The 15,762-nt window shown below is 36.2% G+C and overlaps 1 protein-coding gene across 1 annotated transcript in view; it reads left to right on the top strand.

Annotated features, from left to right (window-relative positions):
• The window catches only part of LOC131028861 (piezo-type mechanosensitive ion channel homolog), a 293,857-nt gene that overhangs the window by 16,721 nt on the left and 261,374 nt on the right, over positions 1-15,762 (top strand). The window contains exon 3 of the mRNA XM_057959226.2: positions 4,795-4,954. Coding sequence (XP_057815209.2) covers positions 4,795-4,954 — 160 coding nt within the window. The remainder of the gene's footprint in view (positions 1-4,794; positions 4,955-15,762) is intronic.

Genomic DNA, 15,762 nt, shown 5'->3' with positions numbered 1-15,762 from the left:
ATGCAATGCTCACGTTTGAGTTGGGAGGCTCGGTAATCGACTTTTGCCAGCACTTAGATTTCTTAGTCTGCAAATTACTTTGATTGAACTCCCTCAAAAGCATAGGATCTACCTTCAAGCGGTTAGGCTCTATAGAAGGAACCCGCTTTGATACCATGTTGAGACATGGACCAGCTAGGACTCGAACCTAGGACCTTCCATACGCTATTGGAGTGCTCTACCACTAAGCCACTGGCCCCTCTTGGACCAGTCCATCGTCGGTTCGGGTGTGGCTTATTTCCAACACCAACACCCTCCCTTAAGCCACACCTCTCGTGTGCTTGGGGCTCCCAGCTTGGACCTGGCTCTGATACCATGTTGATTTTATGGTAGTACTCGTTAACCACAGGCAAACATCAGATCTGTCGCCGTCCCAACCATATTCGATAAGCCCTTATCGTCACCCCCGAGCACACTACATGTCCTTCATGTTATTGAGTTCATGTCTGTTGATGCAATCCTGACCTTGCATATATATGAATCAATACCTCCTAATAGACCTCAAGTCGGCCATATACTTTTGGCACCAAGGATAGGGTCAGACCTATATATTACAAGTTACATATGAGTCTCCCTTAGTGGCAAGTTACATTTAACTTAATCACAAGCTACACACAAGTGGTTCACCCAAATAGGGCCTGCCCCAAATTAGACTCATACAACTGAGATGTCCAAATGCCAAGGCCGACAGACCACTTGGCATTTTGTGCACTTGGTCGGCCCTAGAAGGGAGCCGACCTAGCTACACAACAATAACATACCTCTAAACTGTCTATTCCCACACTTTGGAGCTGCACTTCTTGTACTAGTCCTGCTCTCCTACTCAATGCATTATGTTTGACGGTGAATGTATAGGCCTAAAGATATTCTACCCATTTCATGTGTTTATGACTTAGTTTCTCTTGGCTGTTAAGAAAACTCAAAGCATGATTATCAGTGACTACTACAAACTCCTTAGGTAGAAAGTAATGTTTCCTTTTTTTAAGTGCTTGGACCATGGCATAAAGCTCCAAATCATATGATGAATATTTCTTGTTGGCTTCATTTAGTTTTTCACTAACGAATGCAATTGGTTTTCCTTCCTGACTTAATACTGCCCCTATTGCAAAAGCACTAGCATCACACTCAATAGTAAATACTTTACCAAAATCAGGAAGTGTAAGGCTTGGCTGTTGTGATACCTTTTTCTTCAAGAATTCAAACTCTGATCTGCTTCCTTTGTCCATTGAAACCTGATCTTTTTCTCCCCCTTAATGGTGTCAATCATTGGTGCAACAATATGATTGAAATTTATGATAAATTTGCAGTAAAAACTTGCCAAACCATGGAAACCCCTAATTTCTCCAACTGTCCTAGGTGTAGGCCAACTGATTATCGCTTCCACTTTGGTGGGATCCATCTTCAAAGTTCCTTGGGAGATCACAAATCCTAAATAGACAAGTTCCTCTTTCATCCACACACACTTCTTGAGGTTGATCATTAGTCTTTCTCCATTCAATCTCCTCAACACCCTATCCAAATGTTCCAAGTGTTCTTCTTTTGTCTTGCTGTAGACTTAAATGTCATCTAGGTATACTACTACAAACTTATTGATAAAATCCCTCAAGACCTCATTCATGAGTCTCATGAATGTACTAGGGGCATTAGATAACCCAAAGGGCATCACTAACCATTCATAGAGGCCTTCATTGGTTTTGAATGCTGTTTTCCACTGATCACCTTCTCTTACCCTTATCTGATGATAACCACTTGTTAAATCTATCTTTGAAAAATAATTTGCACTTGCTAGACTGTCCATGAGGTCTTCTATCCAAGGTATAGGAAATCTGTACCTAATTGTGATTTTGTTTATAGCCCTAGAGTCCGTGCAAAGTCTCCACTTCCCATCCTTTTTGGGTGCCAAAACAGTTGGCACAACACATGGACTTAGGCTCTTTCTTACTAAACCTTTATCCAGCAACTCTTGCACCTGATTTTTGATCTCCTCATTTTGTTGAGGTGTCATCTTATATGCTGCCTATTCTCCCTTTGCCTTGTGGCTTCCCTCATTTTCATCAATTTGACTTGGCCCTACCCCAGTGATATGTATTGCCCCCTAGACCATAGTGGTAGACTCATATTACATTTCTTTTTTCTACTATGGGAGCTACGCTAGCCTTGGATGTTAGGGGAGTTTCTAGAGGAGTCCTGTGAATCCTCTTAGGATTTCCTAGTGTGGCCTCTTCAACCTTGGATCCTCCTTGGCAAGCATTATCAGTCTTTCATGGTGGCTGATAATGGATTAAATGACTCCTCCATTTCAGTGATAGACAGGGATATTCAATAAGATTTCCTTCTTGTCCTCATTGGTACATGCTTTTGAGGCTCTTGTTTGCCCTTAAATGCAATTTGTTAGCAGCACAATGCTTTATCTTTTCCTATGTACTTTCATTTTATTTTATCTCTCTTCCTAGAACTTTCTATCGCTAAATGCTGTGTCTTCTAGTTCCATTGACCTACTTTGGGTCATCTGTGGACACTAATATAATTTTGTTCTTTCTTTCTGTTTTAGTGTATCACATGCCTGTCCTGAGTGTTTGTTGTGCATTTTATTAGTTATACTCAAGAGCCATGTCCTGATATTTTTCTAGCAGTATGATTCCATTTTAGTATTTGATTCAATCCCTGTCAAATCATGGCTACAGCCTACACATATATACATCTCGTGGAAAAAATAATCTATTGACCCACATACACAAATCAACTAAACCACTTCTTGGGAAATTCTCCACAACATTATTTCTCCAGCACCATGTGTATATGTAGGTACAAAGAAAAGTGATCTGCTTTTTTGTATTAAGTGTTACCATGCTTTCACTAACCTTGTTATGGGGTGCAGGATCAAGTTTCATTCAAACCTGTTGCTCTGCTGCCTAGCTTAGCATACATTTCAACCAATTCAGTAATACTTTGACTTAATTAGCTACTTGTAGATTAAGCCAAATGACTTGAATGAAAAATTATGTTTTTTGCCAAGTAAATTCTGAGGAAAAGCCATGCGTTTGAGTGTTAATCTGTATTTTCTTCAGATCACATCAAATAGAAATCTGAAATGATGATTCATACCACGGTTAGAATTTAAATAAGTTAAGCTTTAAATCTTCTTTCTGTAAATTGAGTTTATTTCTGCCACACATCCTATATTGCACAGGCAAGCTGATGTATGGAATAATGGACGGTTGCTAAATTAAAGAGTGCAAATTATAGAAAGCAATTCAGAGCATATACAGATAAATGAGAGAGAACAGATAGAGAGAGAATTTTTTTAAGGTGTCCATGAGTGAAAGTAGGTCAATGGGACTGTGAAGTACAGAAAACATGGGTAAACAAGATCTCACTGTGTTTAGAAAAGCAAGCAAATTCTAAAATAATCTAAACATAAATGATAGAAGGAGCAGGTGAGCCTGCATCAGGTAAAACCCAGCCATATGGTCCAACAATAAATATAAAGAGCCACGTGAAGCAGCCTTTTCAAAACCTGCATAGAAGTCATGACGAGCTATTCTTTCAAGTTTCGAATGACAAATATTTCTTTGTAAGATAATTTGACTCATGTTGAGTGAATCTGAATATGGTAACCCAAAACATAAAGAGTTTACCATCAAATTTAAAATATTTGCGCTTGGTTTGAGTGTGTCTCTCTTTAATTTTTTGATTGGGCCAATCATCTGACTGATTAAACTTTCTAAAGTTCCCATTTAAACCACTTGGACTTGAAAATGGTTTTGTAAGTGATTATGTAAGTGTCAACTAGGATCGACTTGGTATGACTTGCAAAATTTTGACATTTTTCAGGATTTTATGAGCTTAAAAGTTTATTGAGTATTGATAAGTTTTTGTGAGTTGTGGTTCGACTTAGCTTATTTAGCTTGTAATTTTCCAAGTCATATGGCATTTGATTGAAAAGATGGTCCCATATTCTAAGGAAAATATTAATTATCAATTTTGCGATATTAGTTGGTTCATTCTTCAGACTCTTTTGGTTCTTTTGCATCAATAGATTTGTTTTATATGTGCACCTTGGAATGTCCTTGCAAAGGATTACATTTTGGTACAACCATGCTATATCAGAGTGTATCATGTGGAAAATCAGAGGATCAACATGATTAGTATCAGACAAAGCAGACATTTCTCATTCATTCTCTTTCTCATGCAATCAATCTCTGTGACTCTACGTTATCCTCCATTTGTTGAGTCTTGCAGTCTAAAAATTTGTGCTCTAGATTCTGTTTTTTCAATTGTTGTGTCAGGTCTTTATGTAGGTACATTGTGTTAGATCTTTCCAGGGATACAAATTGTCAAAATCTGTAAATTGAGAAGTCTATTAGACTGTCTCAAATGTTTCAAGCCCAAATGGGTAAAAAAGAGGTTTAAACATTGTTGCATAACCAAGTATATTTGTGCTTGCACATATATATGTGGGAACAAAATCCAGAACAGGCAAAGAGGGGACATGTAATAGGGATGTGTTTAATATAATTTGTTGTTACTGTGTATTCTGTGTTACTGATTTTACAATGATATTATAATTCATCTAATATAGTTCATAATAACATGTTCTTTCTATGTGTCTATTGTTTTGATTACTTTTACTATGTAGTGAATCCTAATGCAGAGATGGTCTTATCTGCATCAGTTTTTTGGGATACCATTTTATTAAACACTTCTTTAACTAAACACTTCTTTAATGCTTATTTTTTTCCTTATGTTTACCAGGTCAGAATTCATGGAAATTAGAAGTTCTATGGTTTTTTGTAATAGTCATATCAGTTATGGCAATTCTTGCTGAAAGTGGATTTTATACTGTATGGAGTATGAAAATGGAAAAATGGAGAATTGCAGGGCTCTGGTGGGCAAAGCTCATAGGATTTACAAGGTGACATTCTTCTCGTGTATCTTCCAAAAACTCCTCAGAATCAACTTCAGAGATTGTTTCTTACTCTTTTCTTATAGTTTGACAAATTGTAATTTGTGTGTGATGTTAATGTGATAAACAAATTAGATTTTTAACATGGCAACCATTCTAAATTTGGAGTCTGCTATACACCATTTTCTTTAATAGGGAATAGCACACCTGTTTGCTACCTTGCAGAGTGAAGGGAGCCACATTTTTTGTTGTCACCATTTTTAGCCTGCCTAGTGCATAAAGTTGGTCGAATATAAATGTTTTCCATGGTGTGTGATGGTCTGCAGATTTGGTGGGCACTAAATTCATGAATTTTCTATAAGCAATTATAAATCATTCATTTATTGTTATATAATTTTATCTATGTATATAAAATTTATAGTTAATATTAGATGTCTTCAATTGGGATTATCTATAGGTCCAATTTGACCCAGAAAGAGAACAACTGTTAAAAACGATATTACTAATAAACCAAAACAGAAGAACACTCAAACAAAAAACCAAAATATGATCATAAGGACAAAATACCCCATCACCTTGGGGGCAGTGGTAATGCTAACACATACTACCACCTAGAACCAGCCACACATGAGGGCAGTGAATATTCTATAGCAGGGTGGCAGCAAAAATGGTCCAAAAAGACAAGTACATTTAAGCCTACTGTATCAATCCCAGACCCAACCAAAATTCTTCTCCAAAGCCAAAAATCCAAATAAAAAAAATTCCCCATAGCAGAATTAGCAGATTCCCTGCCTTCACATTCCAGAAGTGTATTCAAATTGATAGAGCATACAAATTAAATACAGAAACTAAAGCATACTTCATAGGCAAATAATATGCAAATTAAAGTATATTGATATCATGGATGTTTTACAATGTATTATGCAAATGCTTATAAAGTATTGCATTCTTGTACTAATTTTTCCAAACTTCCTTTCAAGAAATTAACTACAACAATTAACATCTAACTTCTAACTTATCATTATTTATCAGAGTAACCGGAAACTCCTTTGCCCCTCCTTGGGTATGCGTATCCCTGTATCCGTTCCCGTATCCAAAATGGATACGTATCTGATATAGCCCGGATACACGTCGAATACTGTACCCACGCGTGCCCAAAAAAACCTTGATTTCCAACCATGCTAGATACTATGTAATTTGATTTTTTAAAAATTTGAAGTAAATCTTTCTAAATTTAATTTTAAAAAAGTTAATGCAATTTTAAGCAAAACCTACAATTTTAAAAAACTTCATTCATGCAATTTTAAGTGAAACCTACACCAAATGAGAAGGACAAATGAAATGCTTTTCTATTTCAGTGACCCGTTTTTTGGGTTATCTTCCAATGCAACTCTACTATTTTTGCATCTTTTAAAATGTTAAATCAGCTTATCATTATTTATGTAGCAATTATGTGTCTATATTGCTTTTGAAGTAATGAAAATCTCTTTGAATAACTTAGAAAATTGTGTTAAATATATGTGTGTGTGTTTACTCTGAATGACGTATCAAGCATTATCCATATTGGCGGTCTTAAAAAATGGCCATATCCGTAACCAATACCATATCTGTATTTGTATCCATATGCGTGTCCATGCAACTTTGTTATTTATTTACTAACTATTCCTGAGCATTATTTATTATAAACTAATCATTATTTATCAACTTATAATTATTTATTTATTAACTATTCCTGAGCATTATTTATTATAAACTAATAATCATCTATAGATGTAATATAAAATCCTAACATTCCCCCCCTTATTATATAGTTTGAACAAAGGATGGAACTCTGCATGGACTGAACACAACAGCCCATCTGAAATATAATTAAGTGCCTCCACCAAATTTCCCACTCATCCAGGAAACACCAAATTGATCAAATCAGGGGATGTCTTGATTGTTGAAATTTTCAAATCCTTTGTAACAGATGAGAGAACAAATCGAAGCCTCCATTCACAGTGAGAGAACAACTCGTCTAAGAATCCAACCTCCTCCGAGTGTGTCAAAATCTCTCCTCCTGTGCTTGCAAAGTGAGAGAGCAACTCTCCTTTGACATTCAACTTATGTTTGAAAATGTCAATATCCCTTGCTGTGGAAACCAAATCTTTCCTCAAATGTCTAATAGGAATGAAAGCAAGTGTACAACAGGAATGAAACTAATTTAAATACACCAACCCCACTTATTTTGAAGGTTACATTAGCCACAAAACTATTAACCACACTTGTTTCAAAGGTCACATAATCCACAAGCAAGGTTGCCATAAGACTGGTATTGGTACAAGAGATGGTACTATTATCGGTACATCTATTTTTAAAAAATAGGATATGGGGGTACTCGTGTTGAATGTCATTGATGTCAATTGTTGTTTTCTGTTCTCTCAGTCAGTATCGTGTGTTATTTCTTGACATCTAGTTGGTTCGATGATCTGCTTTACCTTGTGCAGTATGTGCCACTTTTGTGGCTTCTTCTTGTAGAATTTTTTTGGTGCAGTTCATTGTTTTTGTTGCCAGTTGGTTCTCTGGTGCAGTTGGTTTCAGTTGTGTCAGAGGGGGTTTCCTCTGCAGGTTACGCCAGAATTCTTTTTAGTTGTAGACGTTATTTTTGCAGCTCTGCGTATTTCTTCCTTGCTGACGGCTACAGGCATTCAATGATTGCAGACGGTTTCAGGATGGTTTTAGGTGCTTTTAATCAGAAAAACGACTTCTGGGCAGATTGATTCCTAGTGCCTCTGTGTATGCTATTTCTTTTAAAAAACGGCTTTCTGGTGTTTAAAAGATTTTTTCGTGAGTATTTCTAAAAGGCATTTTGGATGCTTCTAAACAGTAACTGCAATATAATCTTTTTGAAGTTGTTTTTGTGTGAGTGAGTTGTTTTCAGGTGATGGGAGTGGTGCGATGTTAAGTCTGAAAGAAGCCAAGTCATTTTGATATTGAAGTCACCTAATGATCGAGTAAAAAAAAATGGCGATTGTGTGTGTATTCTATCTTAAATACAATGCAAAGTGGCTAAAGTTTTAAAAAATGCAGAGAATTACGATGATTTGAAGAGTTACGTTTTTCTGTCATCTTCGTGTCTGGTAAAAGATGTTGTGGCTGATATATTGAGAGATTCGACGTGAAAGAATCTATGGTTGAATGCATCGTTGTTTTTCGAAAAAGAGGGTGTGAAGTGTGTAAAGTTGCTGGAGATGTTTTTGGTGTGTCTAAATTTGAAGAGCAGGGAGGATTCGATAGTCATATATGTAAGACAGTGATTTATAAAGGTGGTTCTTGTAATACAGAGATTGCAATGAAGATTATCTTTATCAAGCAGTGATGTTTTGAGTTGTATGCAGAGATATTACAGATAGTCAATCTTCTGAGTAATCACCTTAGAATCTGTTTTGTAAGTTACAGGTAAATTCGTAAGCTGATAACCTGCCTGTTCCCGCTATTTTGTTTATGTCAAGATATGTATTAAAAGAGTTTTATGCACTGCTGCATAAAACAGTGAGCCTACGGTTGTATTTCAAAAATTCTGAAAGTGATTCGTATTGTGTTGGTGCACAGTCTGAGGTAGGAGCCTCTTTTCAGTCTTGAGTTGGTCCTCATTCAAGAGTTGGAGCTCTTTTTGTACTAGGGTTGGAGCCCATTTATTTTTAATGAAGATTCATTGTGCCGTGGTTTTTTACCTGAAAGGGTTTTCCACGAGATAATTTCTGTGTGTCTTTCTTGAAATGCGTTTGGTTCTTTAAGTCTCCTTTTAAATTAAAAGTTTTTTAGATACTAATTCACCCCCCCTCTCAGTATCTTTGTTTCTACTTTCAACTTGGAGATACCATTTTTTAAATATAATTTAATAATTTTCTAATAGTAAAGCTGAAAATTATAGTATCACAAAACAAAATCACATATTTTATTAATTTCTTGGTTTTCAAGATGTCTCCGGTATGGGAGATGCATACCAGGGGGTCAGAGATGTGTCCCCCTGCAACTATGTCCACAAGTATTGCCAAGTCCCCTTTGCTCCAAGAAGGGACATGAAAGTGGTGGTGCTTGTCAAATTCTCTGCCATCTGAAAGTGAGAAGCTAGCTCGAGATCAAAAAATTCCTCTATTCTCTGGTAGCTCCCTCTTTGTCACTTTTACACTCTATTTGCCAAATGTAGCCTGTGTCTTTGAAAACTCTGTTAAGTCTACTATTGATGGCATTCAGAGTACAAACATTATATGATGCATGTATGGTCATGGTCAGAGGCAAAAATTGGGATATGGATCTTACCGATAATGCACCCTTACTATCCATCTTCAAACAGAAGCTTGACAAAATATCCCCCTTATATCACTATTTAGAAATTATTTGACTTTATTCACAATGTCAAATTAACTCTTAAATTAAAAAATGTCTGGCCTAAGCCTTTGAATATATGCTACTTAAGTAGTATTGAATTTTTCTTTCTTGCCTATGTGAGATAAATCTTTTAAGCCTTGACCAACAAGGCTATTCTATTAACTCTGTTTTAAAAAGAAACCGTTTCTTGTTAATTTTAATAAATAGAATAAACTGAAAGAAAATGCTTGAAGAGTTCATGCCTTATATTTCTAACACTAATTTGATTGCTTTTAAATAAAGAATTTCCTGATTCTTTTTATCATGCTGCTAATTCTCACCTTCAGGAAACTCCAATTGTGACCTCGGATAGGATTTTCAATTATTTAATGACAGCCCATGATTTTGGCACACATCAGCATATAAAACTCCAAATAAAGAAACAAAGTATTCTTCCATATCAGTTGTCACACCTAGCACTTTGTCAAATAATGAAAGCATAATTTTTTTTTTCTCAATTCTTTTTCCTCCAATCTTAAGGAACCATAAATCTTAAATGCCTCTTTCATGCCTCTTTTTTTATACCTCTTCGCATCTCTTTTCTCCAAGCATTTACATAGAGATTATAAATAGAACCTAGAAAACCATGTCACACAGCAGCCTTTGATAGGACCTTGGTGGGGGCAGCCTAGTGGAAGTTTGCTGGACAGTTGATTCTTCCTTTCACAATTCAATAAAGTAAAGACTAGGTCATAATACTTTCCTTGACGATACACAATCTATTTAAAGGACCCGATGTTTGCAAAGAGGAACACAACCGTCAACCAACTGACGCTTATAAGTACGCAATGTTTACAAACACTTAATATGAACAATTTATACATTGTCAAAGAACCAATATTATCAAAACATAATAATAGACATTGTACACTGACTACATCATCCCCCTAAAAGAAATAGTTGTCTTCCAGGTGACAAGTAAACATCAAGGAATATTAGGGAAGTGTAATGTCCCCTAATTGGGAATGCCCTAAATTTGCCCTAATTCTCAATTTCCAAGTAAGTGGGTTTAGAGTGTAGCTTCACCTGGTTGAAGAAATGCAAATAGATTAGAGATCGTTTACAACAACAATTCCAATAAGCTAATAATAATTCAACATTAGTGAATCAATGGTAGAACTGTTAATTCAATCATAAAGCATTAAACATATTTGGAAGGCTCAACCATAAGAGAGCATGGGAGAGAGTGATTTCAATGGGGTGTCTCGGATCCTCTCTACTAGGCCCAAGAGTGGATATACCATCCCTCTTGGCCTCATGTGGCCCATGCCGTCCATATGAGGTGGTCTACCCAGTGAGGTGTCCACTTTCCGTTATCCCCTCATCTTTCCAACCTTTTGCTTCTTTTTATGATTGGTCTCCTTGTATTGATGCACCATGATAGGGGAAAGAGGTCACAACAGGGTGCCCCGGAAGCCATCTCCTCTAGGCCCAAGGGTAGTACCCTCTGTACCCCAGTGGCCTCATGAAACCATCTAGTCCCTGTTGAATATTTTGTCATTGATATCAAAGGTTGATGATCAAGGTCATATAAATTTTGGAGGATTACTCAAAGTAACAGAGAATTGGAATGAAATATTGAGCTACTAAGTTGTCTGTTTGAGCTACTTGGCTACTTGGTTGAGCTGCTTGGTTGGCTGGTTGAGCTACCTAGTTGTCTGGTTGAGCTGCTTGGATGTCTAGTTGAGCTGGTTGATTGTCAGCTTAAGCTACGTGCTTGTCTACTTCACCTGCTTGCTTGTGTGCCATGTCATCGGTTGAATATTCAAAGAGTCTATTGCTATGGAGTTTTAAATATGGTGACTAAATTAAACCATGTAATCACCTTATAGAATCTCAACGGAGGTGTCTTACTCGAAATCAATTTCTTTTAATTCTTCCCTCCCATGTTGGTAATGCCTTGAGTCAAACTCTCTTTTCCTATATTTGGTGTGTGGGCTTTAGATATTTTTCGTTCATGCTTCAAATTCTTGGATTTTAATGTTGTGTGTATGGGGTGGCTTCAGTTTTAGTATAACGGTTTGGCATTAAAGGAACGTTTTTATTTTTGAACAATTCAATTTTTTACTTAGTTGGTCTTTGGTTAGTGGATTTGAGTCGAGTATGGAGGGTATGGGCACACATCTATATCAAAGGATGTCTAATATTGGCGGGGACCTTAATTTTGGCTAGCAATCAAATATAGTAAAGTTTTTTCATCTCTACTCATGCTGGCAATTAATGTTATTGGCACCATATTCATTAAATTGTGGAGAGTAATTTTCCTTTAGAGGGCATGAACTGAATCAAACATATTCTTTCACTAAGTCGTGACCTTCATTAAAGTCATGTAGCTTATTATTGTCGTGGATTCTCAAGGTAGATGTTGAGCTATTTTTAATAATCTAAGTTCAAAATGTAGTGGGCATGATAGTTGGCAGCCACGATATTTCCGGTAATGTTTGTGGGTTTTCATTCGATTGGGAGTTAATAAAAAAGGGTATTTGCAAGGAAAATTTAAAAAGGGGGATTCTTCATTTCGTTTGTTGCCAGTAAGATTCTTTTGGTGTAAGGAGTAGACTAATTTGATGCCGTGTAAAGAGAGGAGTTGTTTGATATATAACTTTTGAGCGAAGTTCTATTATATAGTGTCTGGGTAGCTGTTGTTGCATTTGCTTTGTATTTTGACAGAGTTTTATTTAGAGAAACCAAAAATAAGTTAGATATGGAGATGCTCTTAAATTTAGAGAGCAATTGAAAAATGTTGAGTCCGGTTAAGGAGTCTGTGATTGAGTAGGAGATTGAAAATATGAGCATTTGTTTTTGAGTGAAGATTTTTGGAGGAGCTATGAGTTCTAAAATTTACTGAGTTTTCTATTGGTGCACAAATTTGGGGTTGGTGCCTCAGTTGATCAGAGTTGGTGCTCTCTATGAGTTGGTGCTCACTTTTGTAATCTGGGTTGGTTCCCATTTGTGAATAAAAGCTATTGTGTGTCGTGGTTTTTTTAACCGAAAGGGATTTTAACATGTTTGAGTGTTGTGCCAATTTAAGATGTATGCAACATAGTAAAGTTTGATGTTTCTTGAAAAGTCCATTTTCTATACTATTGCAAAATCACATTCCTCTCTTGATCGTATAATGTAGAGATTACTAGTGTATTACTGTAGATAGTTGCAAGGTTTGTATAGGAGGGAGAAGTTTTTAGATTTCATATAGTTTAATAGATTGCAATGCTCATATGATGGAAAAACTGACCCATCATGTAAGGAGTGAATGGAGTTGTATGGTGTGTAGGGAGAGGAATTGTTGTGCAGAATGATGCCTGAATAGTTAAGTTGGTTTTGTGTTATGATGCGAGAGAAATGAACAACCTTGCCGTATGCTACAGGATGAAGATTGACCTATGGTACCAAGTGAAGATCGTCGTACGATGGGAAAGAATGATTGGTGTACATTGCAGAGATGTTGTACGCTATTGGAAGGATCCACCAACTTTCGTATGGCGTGCCAAGGCTGATGACTTATGATCTAAGGATGAGGTCATATGATTAGGAATGCCTATTGTCCCATAACAATGCAAGGAGATCGTTGCACAAGGAAATTAGATGCTATCGTACGGTATGACCAGGTTGGCGTCTAATATTATACCAAGGATGCCATATGATGAGAGAAGTTGAAGGCAGTCGTACATTAAAGGTGAAGTTGTATGGTATGAGTGGGTCGTTGTCCAAGTGAATACGTAAGTCATTGTATAGTGTGTATTGATGAGGGCAACTATACAATGTGATGCATTGAATGATGTTGTATGATATATATGATGGAGTTCTTTTGTCTTTGCCAGCTAATGTTTAAAAAAATTGATTGCCTTTATGGTCACGCAACATAAAAAATTTGTGGTTGTACAATATAATGATAAATTGGCCGTACTTTGTAATCATCCCTCTTATATTTTTCACTGGAATTAATTTTTTTTCCTTTTTTCTTCTATTATTTCCTTATTTTCTAATTTTCTTTTCCTTTTTTTGTAATTGCTCTTAGTACTCTGAGACGTACCATCGATAATTTTACATTATTTTATCGGTTGCTTTTAGATTGTATTCTTTCATCAATTTCTCTTCATTGAGAGTTTAGCTTCAAGAAATTTACAAGTCTACAAAAGTATTTTATAATTATCCATCTGCTAGTGAAATAGACCAGAAAGAGAATTTGTTTCATCCTTTGAACATGGTTGTAACTCCAAATTTTTTTCGTCATTCGGTTCCATTGAACCTTGACTATTAGTCCATTCGTCTCTGGAGTTTGAATTTGACAAATCCAAGGAATTTGCTTCCTCATTGATGGCTTGGTTCTTTAAATCAATCACATACTTTTGACTCTTGTTTTCAATGGAGATTGTATTCTTTTTCTAGTTGTAATCAGATTTGGCTGCTACCAGCCAACTCCTACGCAATAATGCATCGTATGCTTTCTTGCTTCATGAAATGACCACAAAGTTCAGAATAAATGATAAGGTGTCAATAGTTATGTTTTGCCCCATTTAAACTCCAAGTATTAAAACAACTTGTTGATCTACACCTACTAGTTGAAAAGTGGCTGGCCAAAACTTCTCCAAGTGTCTTCCAGAAGTACGTTCTTGCCAAATCTGCCATCAACAATTATATTGGTGAAGGCAGACTTCTCCAAGTGTCTTCTAGAAGTACATTCACACCAAACCCACCATAAACAATTATATTGGTGAGATTCCTTCCAAGGATCTCCATATTAACTATTAGTAACATTAGATCAATCATTTGGTCACCTGACAGCGAAAGTTTGGTTATTGGATCTTCATTCTCACTAGATTCCAATTGAGTTGTAGCATGCGCCATCTCATTCTCCCTCAATACAATAGCATTTCCATGTTAAGAATAATTTGTAACAAATCCACTACTTGAACTGGTATGTTAGTTTGAAGTACTTGCCTTGTAATAATTTTCTTGGATTGTAAGTGACTTGTTACCGTACTTGTTTGCATTTGAGTGATGACGTTCGTTATCCATAGCATTCTCCACTTCGACCCTTGCTTCACAAAGTCTCTTTTTTTTTTGTATGTGGGTTCGGGTATATAGCCTTCTTTGCTTGAGCATGAGTAATGGCCAGTACTTTATTTTGCCGTTCAATAATAATTTTACTTTGTCTTGCTTGTTTTCGCAGTCCCTCGCAAAATGTCCCCATTCGCTACATTGTTGACATTTTATGATAGGAGTTAGGACGTCCTTTGGAGTTGTACCATATTTGATTTTGCTCTCTTTGTTGATTTCAATAACCGCTTGGAGATGCATTTTGTGGCTTTGATGTAGTGGAATGCTCTCCCTATGTAAAGAGTACTTGTGTACTCGTAGTCTTTAAATTGCAGGGGCACTCCTTTATTAGCGCTCCATAACCTAGCAAACATCCCAAAATATCTTTCTAGGACAGTTAACTTTTTTTGTCCCTCAATTTTGGACTCAGTACACCATAGATCATAAATTTCTTTGTTGGTTTCTTTTTGTTCTTGTAATGTCCCCTACGTGATTAACATAATTAATCTATTTCAATATACTAAAATTGATTGAGAGACTAATCATGAAACCAGTCATTGATATTCTTCAATTTATTAGTTATTAACAAGTGCTTATTTATTTTCTTCATTAGATGATTAATTTCATTATTCATAGTTCTTAAAGTTAATATAGATAACAAACCTTGCTACCTCTTTAGTTTTAAGGGAGAAGGGTCTATGTATGTTACCAAAGGGCTTAGAGACCAAATACAATAGGTTCCCTCAAAGTTTGCAGATCCAAGCCCTTATCTATCTTGGTTCTATACCCTCCAGGCTTGTGGGTTGCTGATCCCTACCTGTTGTGACCATTTCACACATCGCCCCATCGCAAATGGGGACCCCCTCTTTTTGCTTGTTTTTCGCTTGTTTTCGCTTTCGTTTTTAGGGTTTTGTTAGTCCGTTAGTTGTCTGGATTTAGGGCTAAGCCTTAGGGTTTTAAATATTGCCTTTTCAAGCCAAAATCCAGTCACTTTTAAGAGTTTTTTTGAGCTTCTTTTCTAGAATGCAAATTTTGAATGCAATGAATTCGCCAAAATGGTCTAATTTTCAATTGGAATGTTCATGTAGAGCTTAAACTTGTCTAAATGATGACCGTCAATATGAATTTTTGTCTGACTGAATATTTTGACCAAATTTTGACTTTTTTGAAGTTTGATCCTGGGCATCGGAATTGATTTGTTTTTGCCTCGTGAAGTGTTAAAATGTGAAAAATCTTGTTATTTTGGCCTGTAGGAGCAAAATCGCTCCTGTCCCTCAGTGAAGGACGGGAGCTCAATTTCAAATATCTCATCGTCCCTACAGAGTCCAGACAAATTTTACGTTTGAAATGATAGAGAACGACAAGAT

Source organism: Cryptomeria japonica, chromosome 8 (genome assembly GCF_030272615.1).
Source record: "Cryptomeria japonica chromosome 8, Sugi_1.0, whole genome shotgun sequence".
Taxonomy (NCBI): Eukaryota; Viridiplantae; Streptophyta; class Pinopsida; order Cupressales; family Cupressaceae; genus Cryptomeria; species Cryptomeria japonica.
The sequence above is the reverse complement of the archived record's forward strand: the minus strand, read 5'-3'. Positions and strand labels throughout refer to the sequence as shown.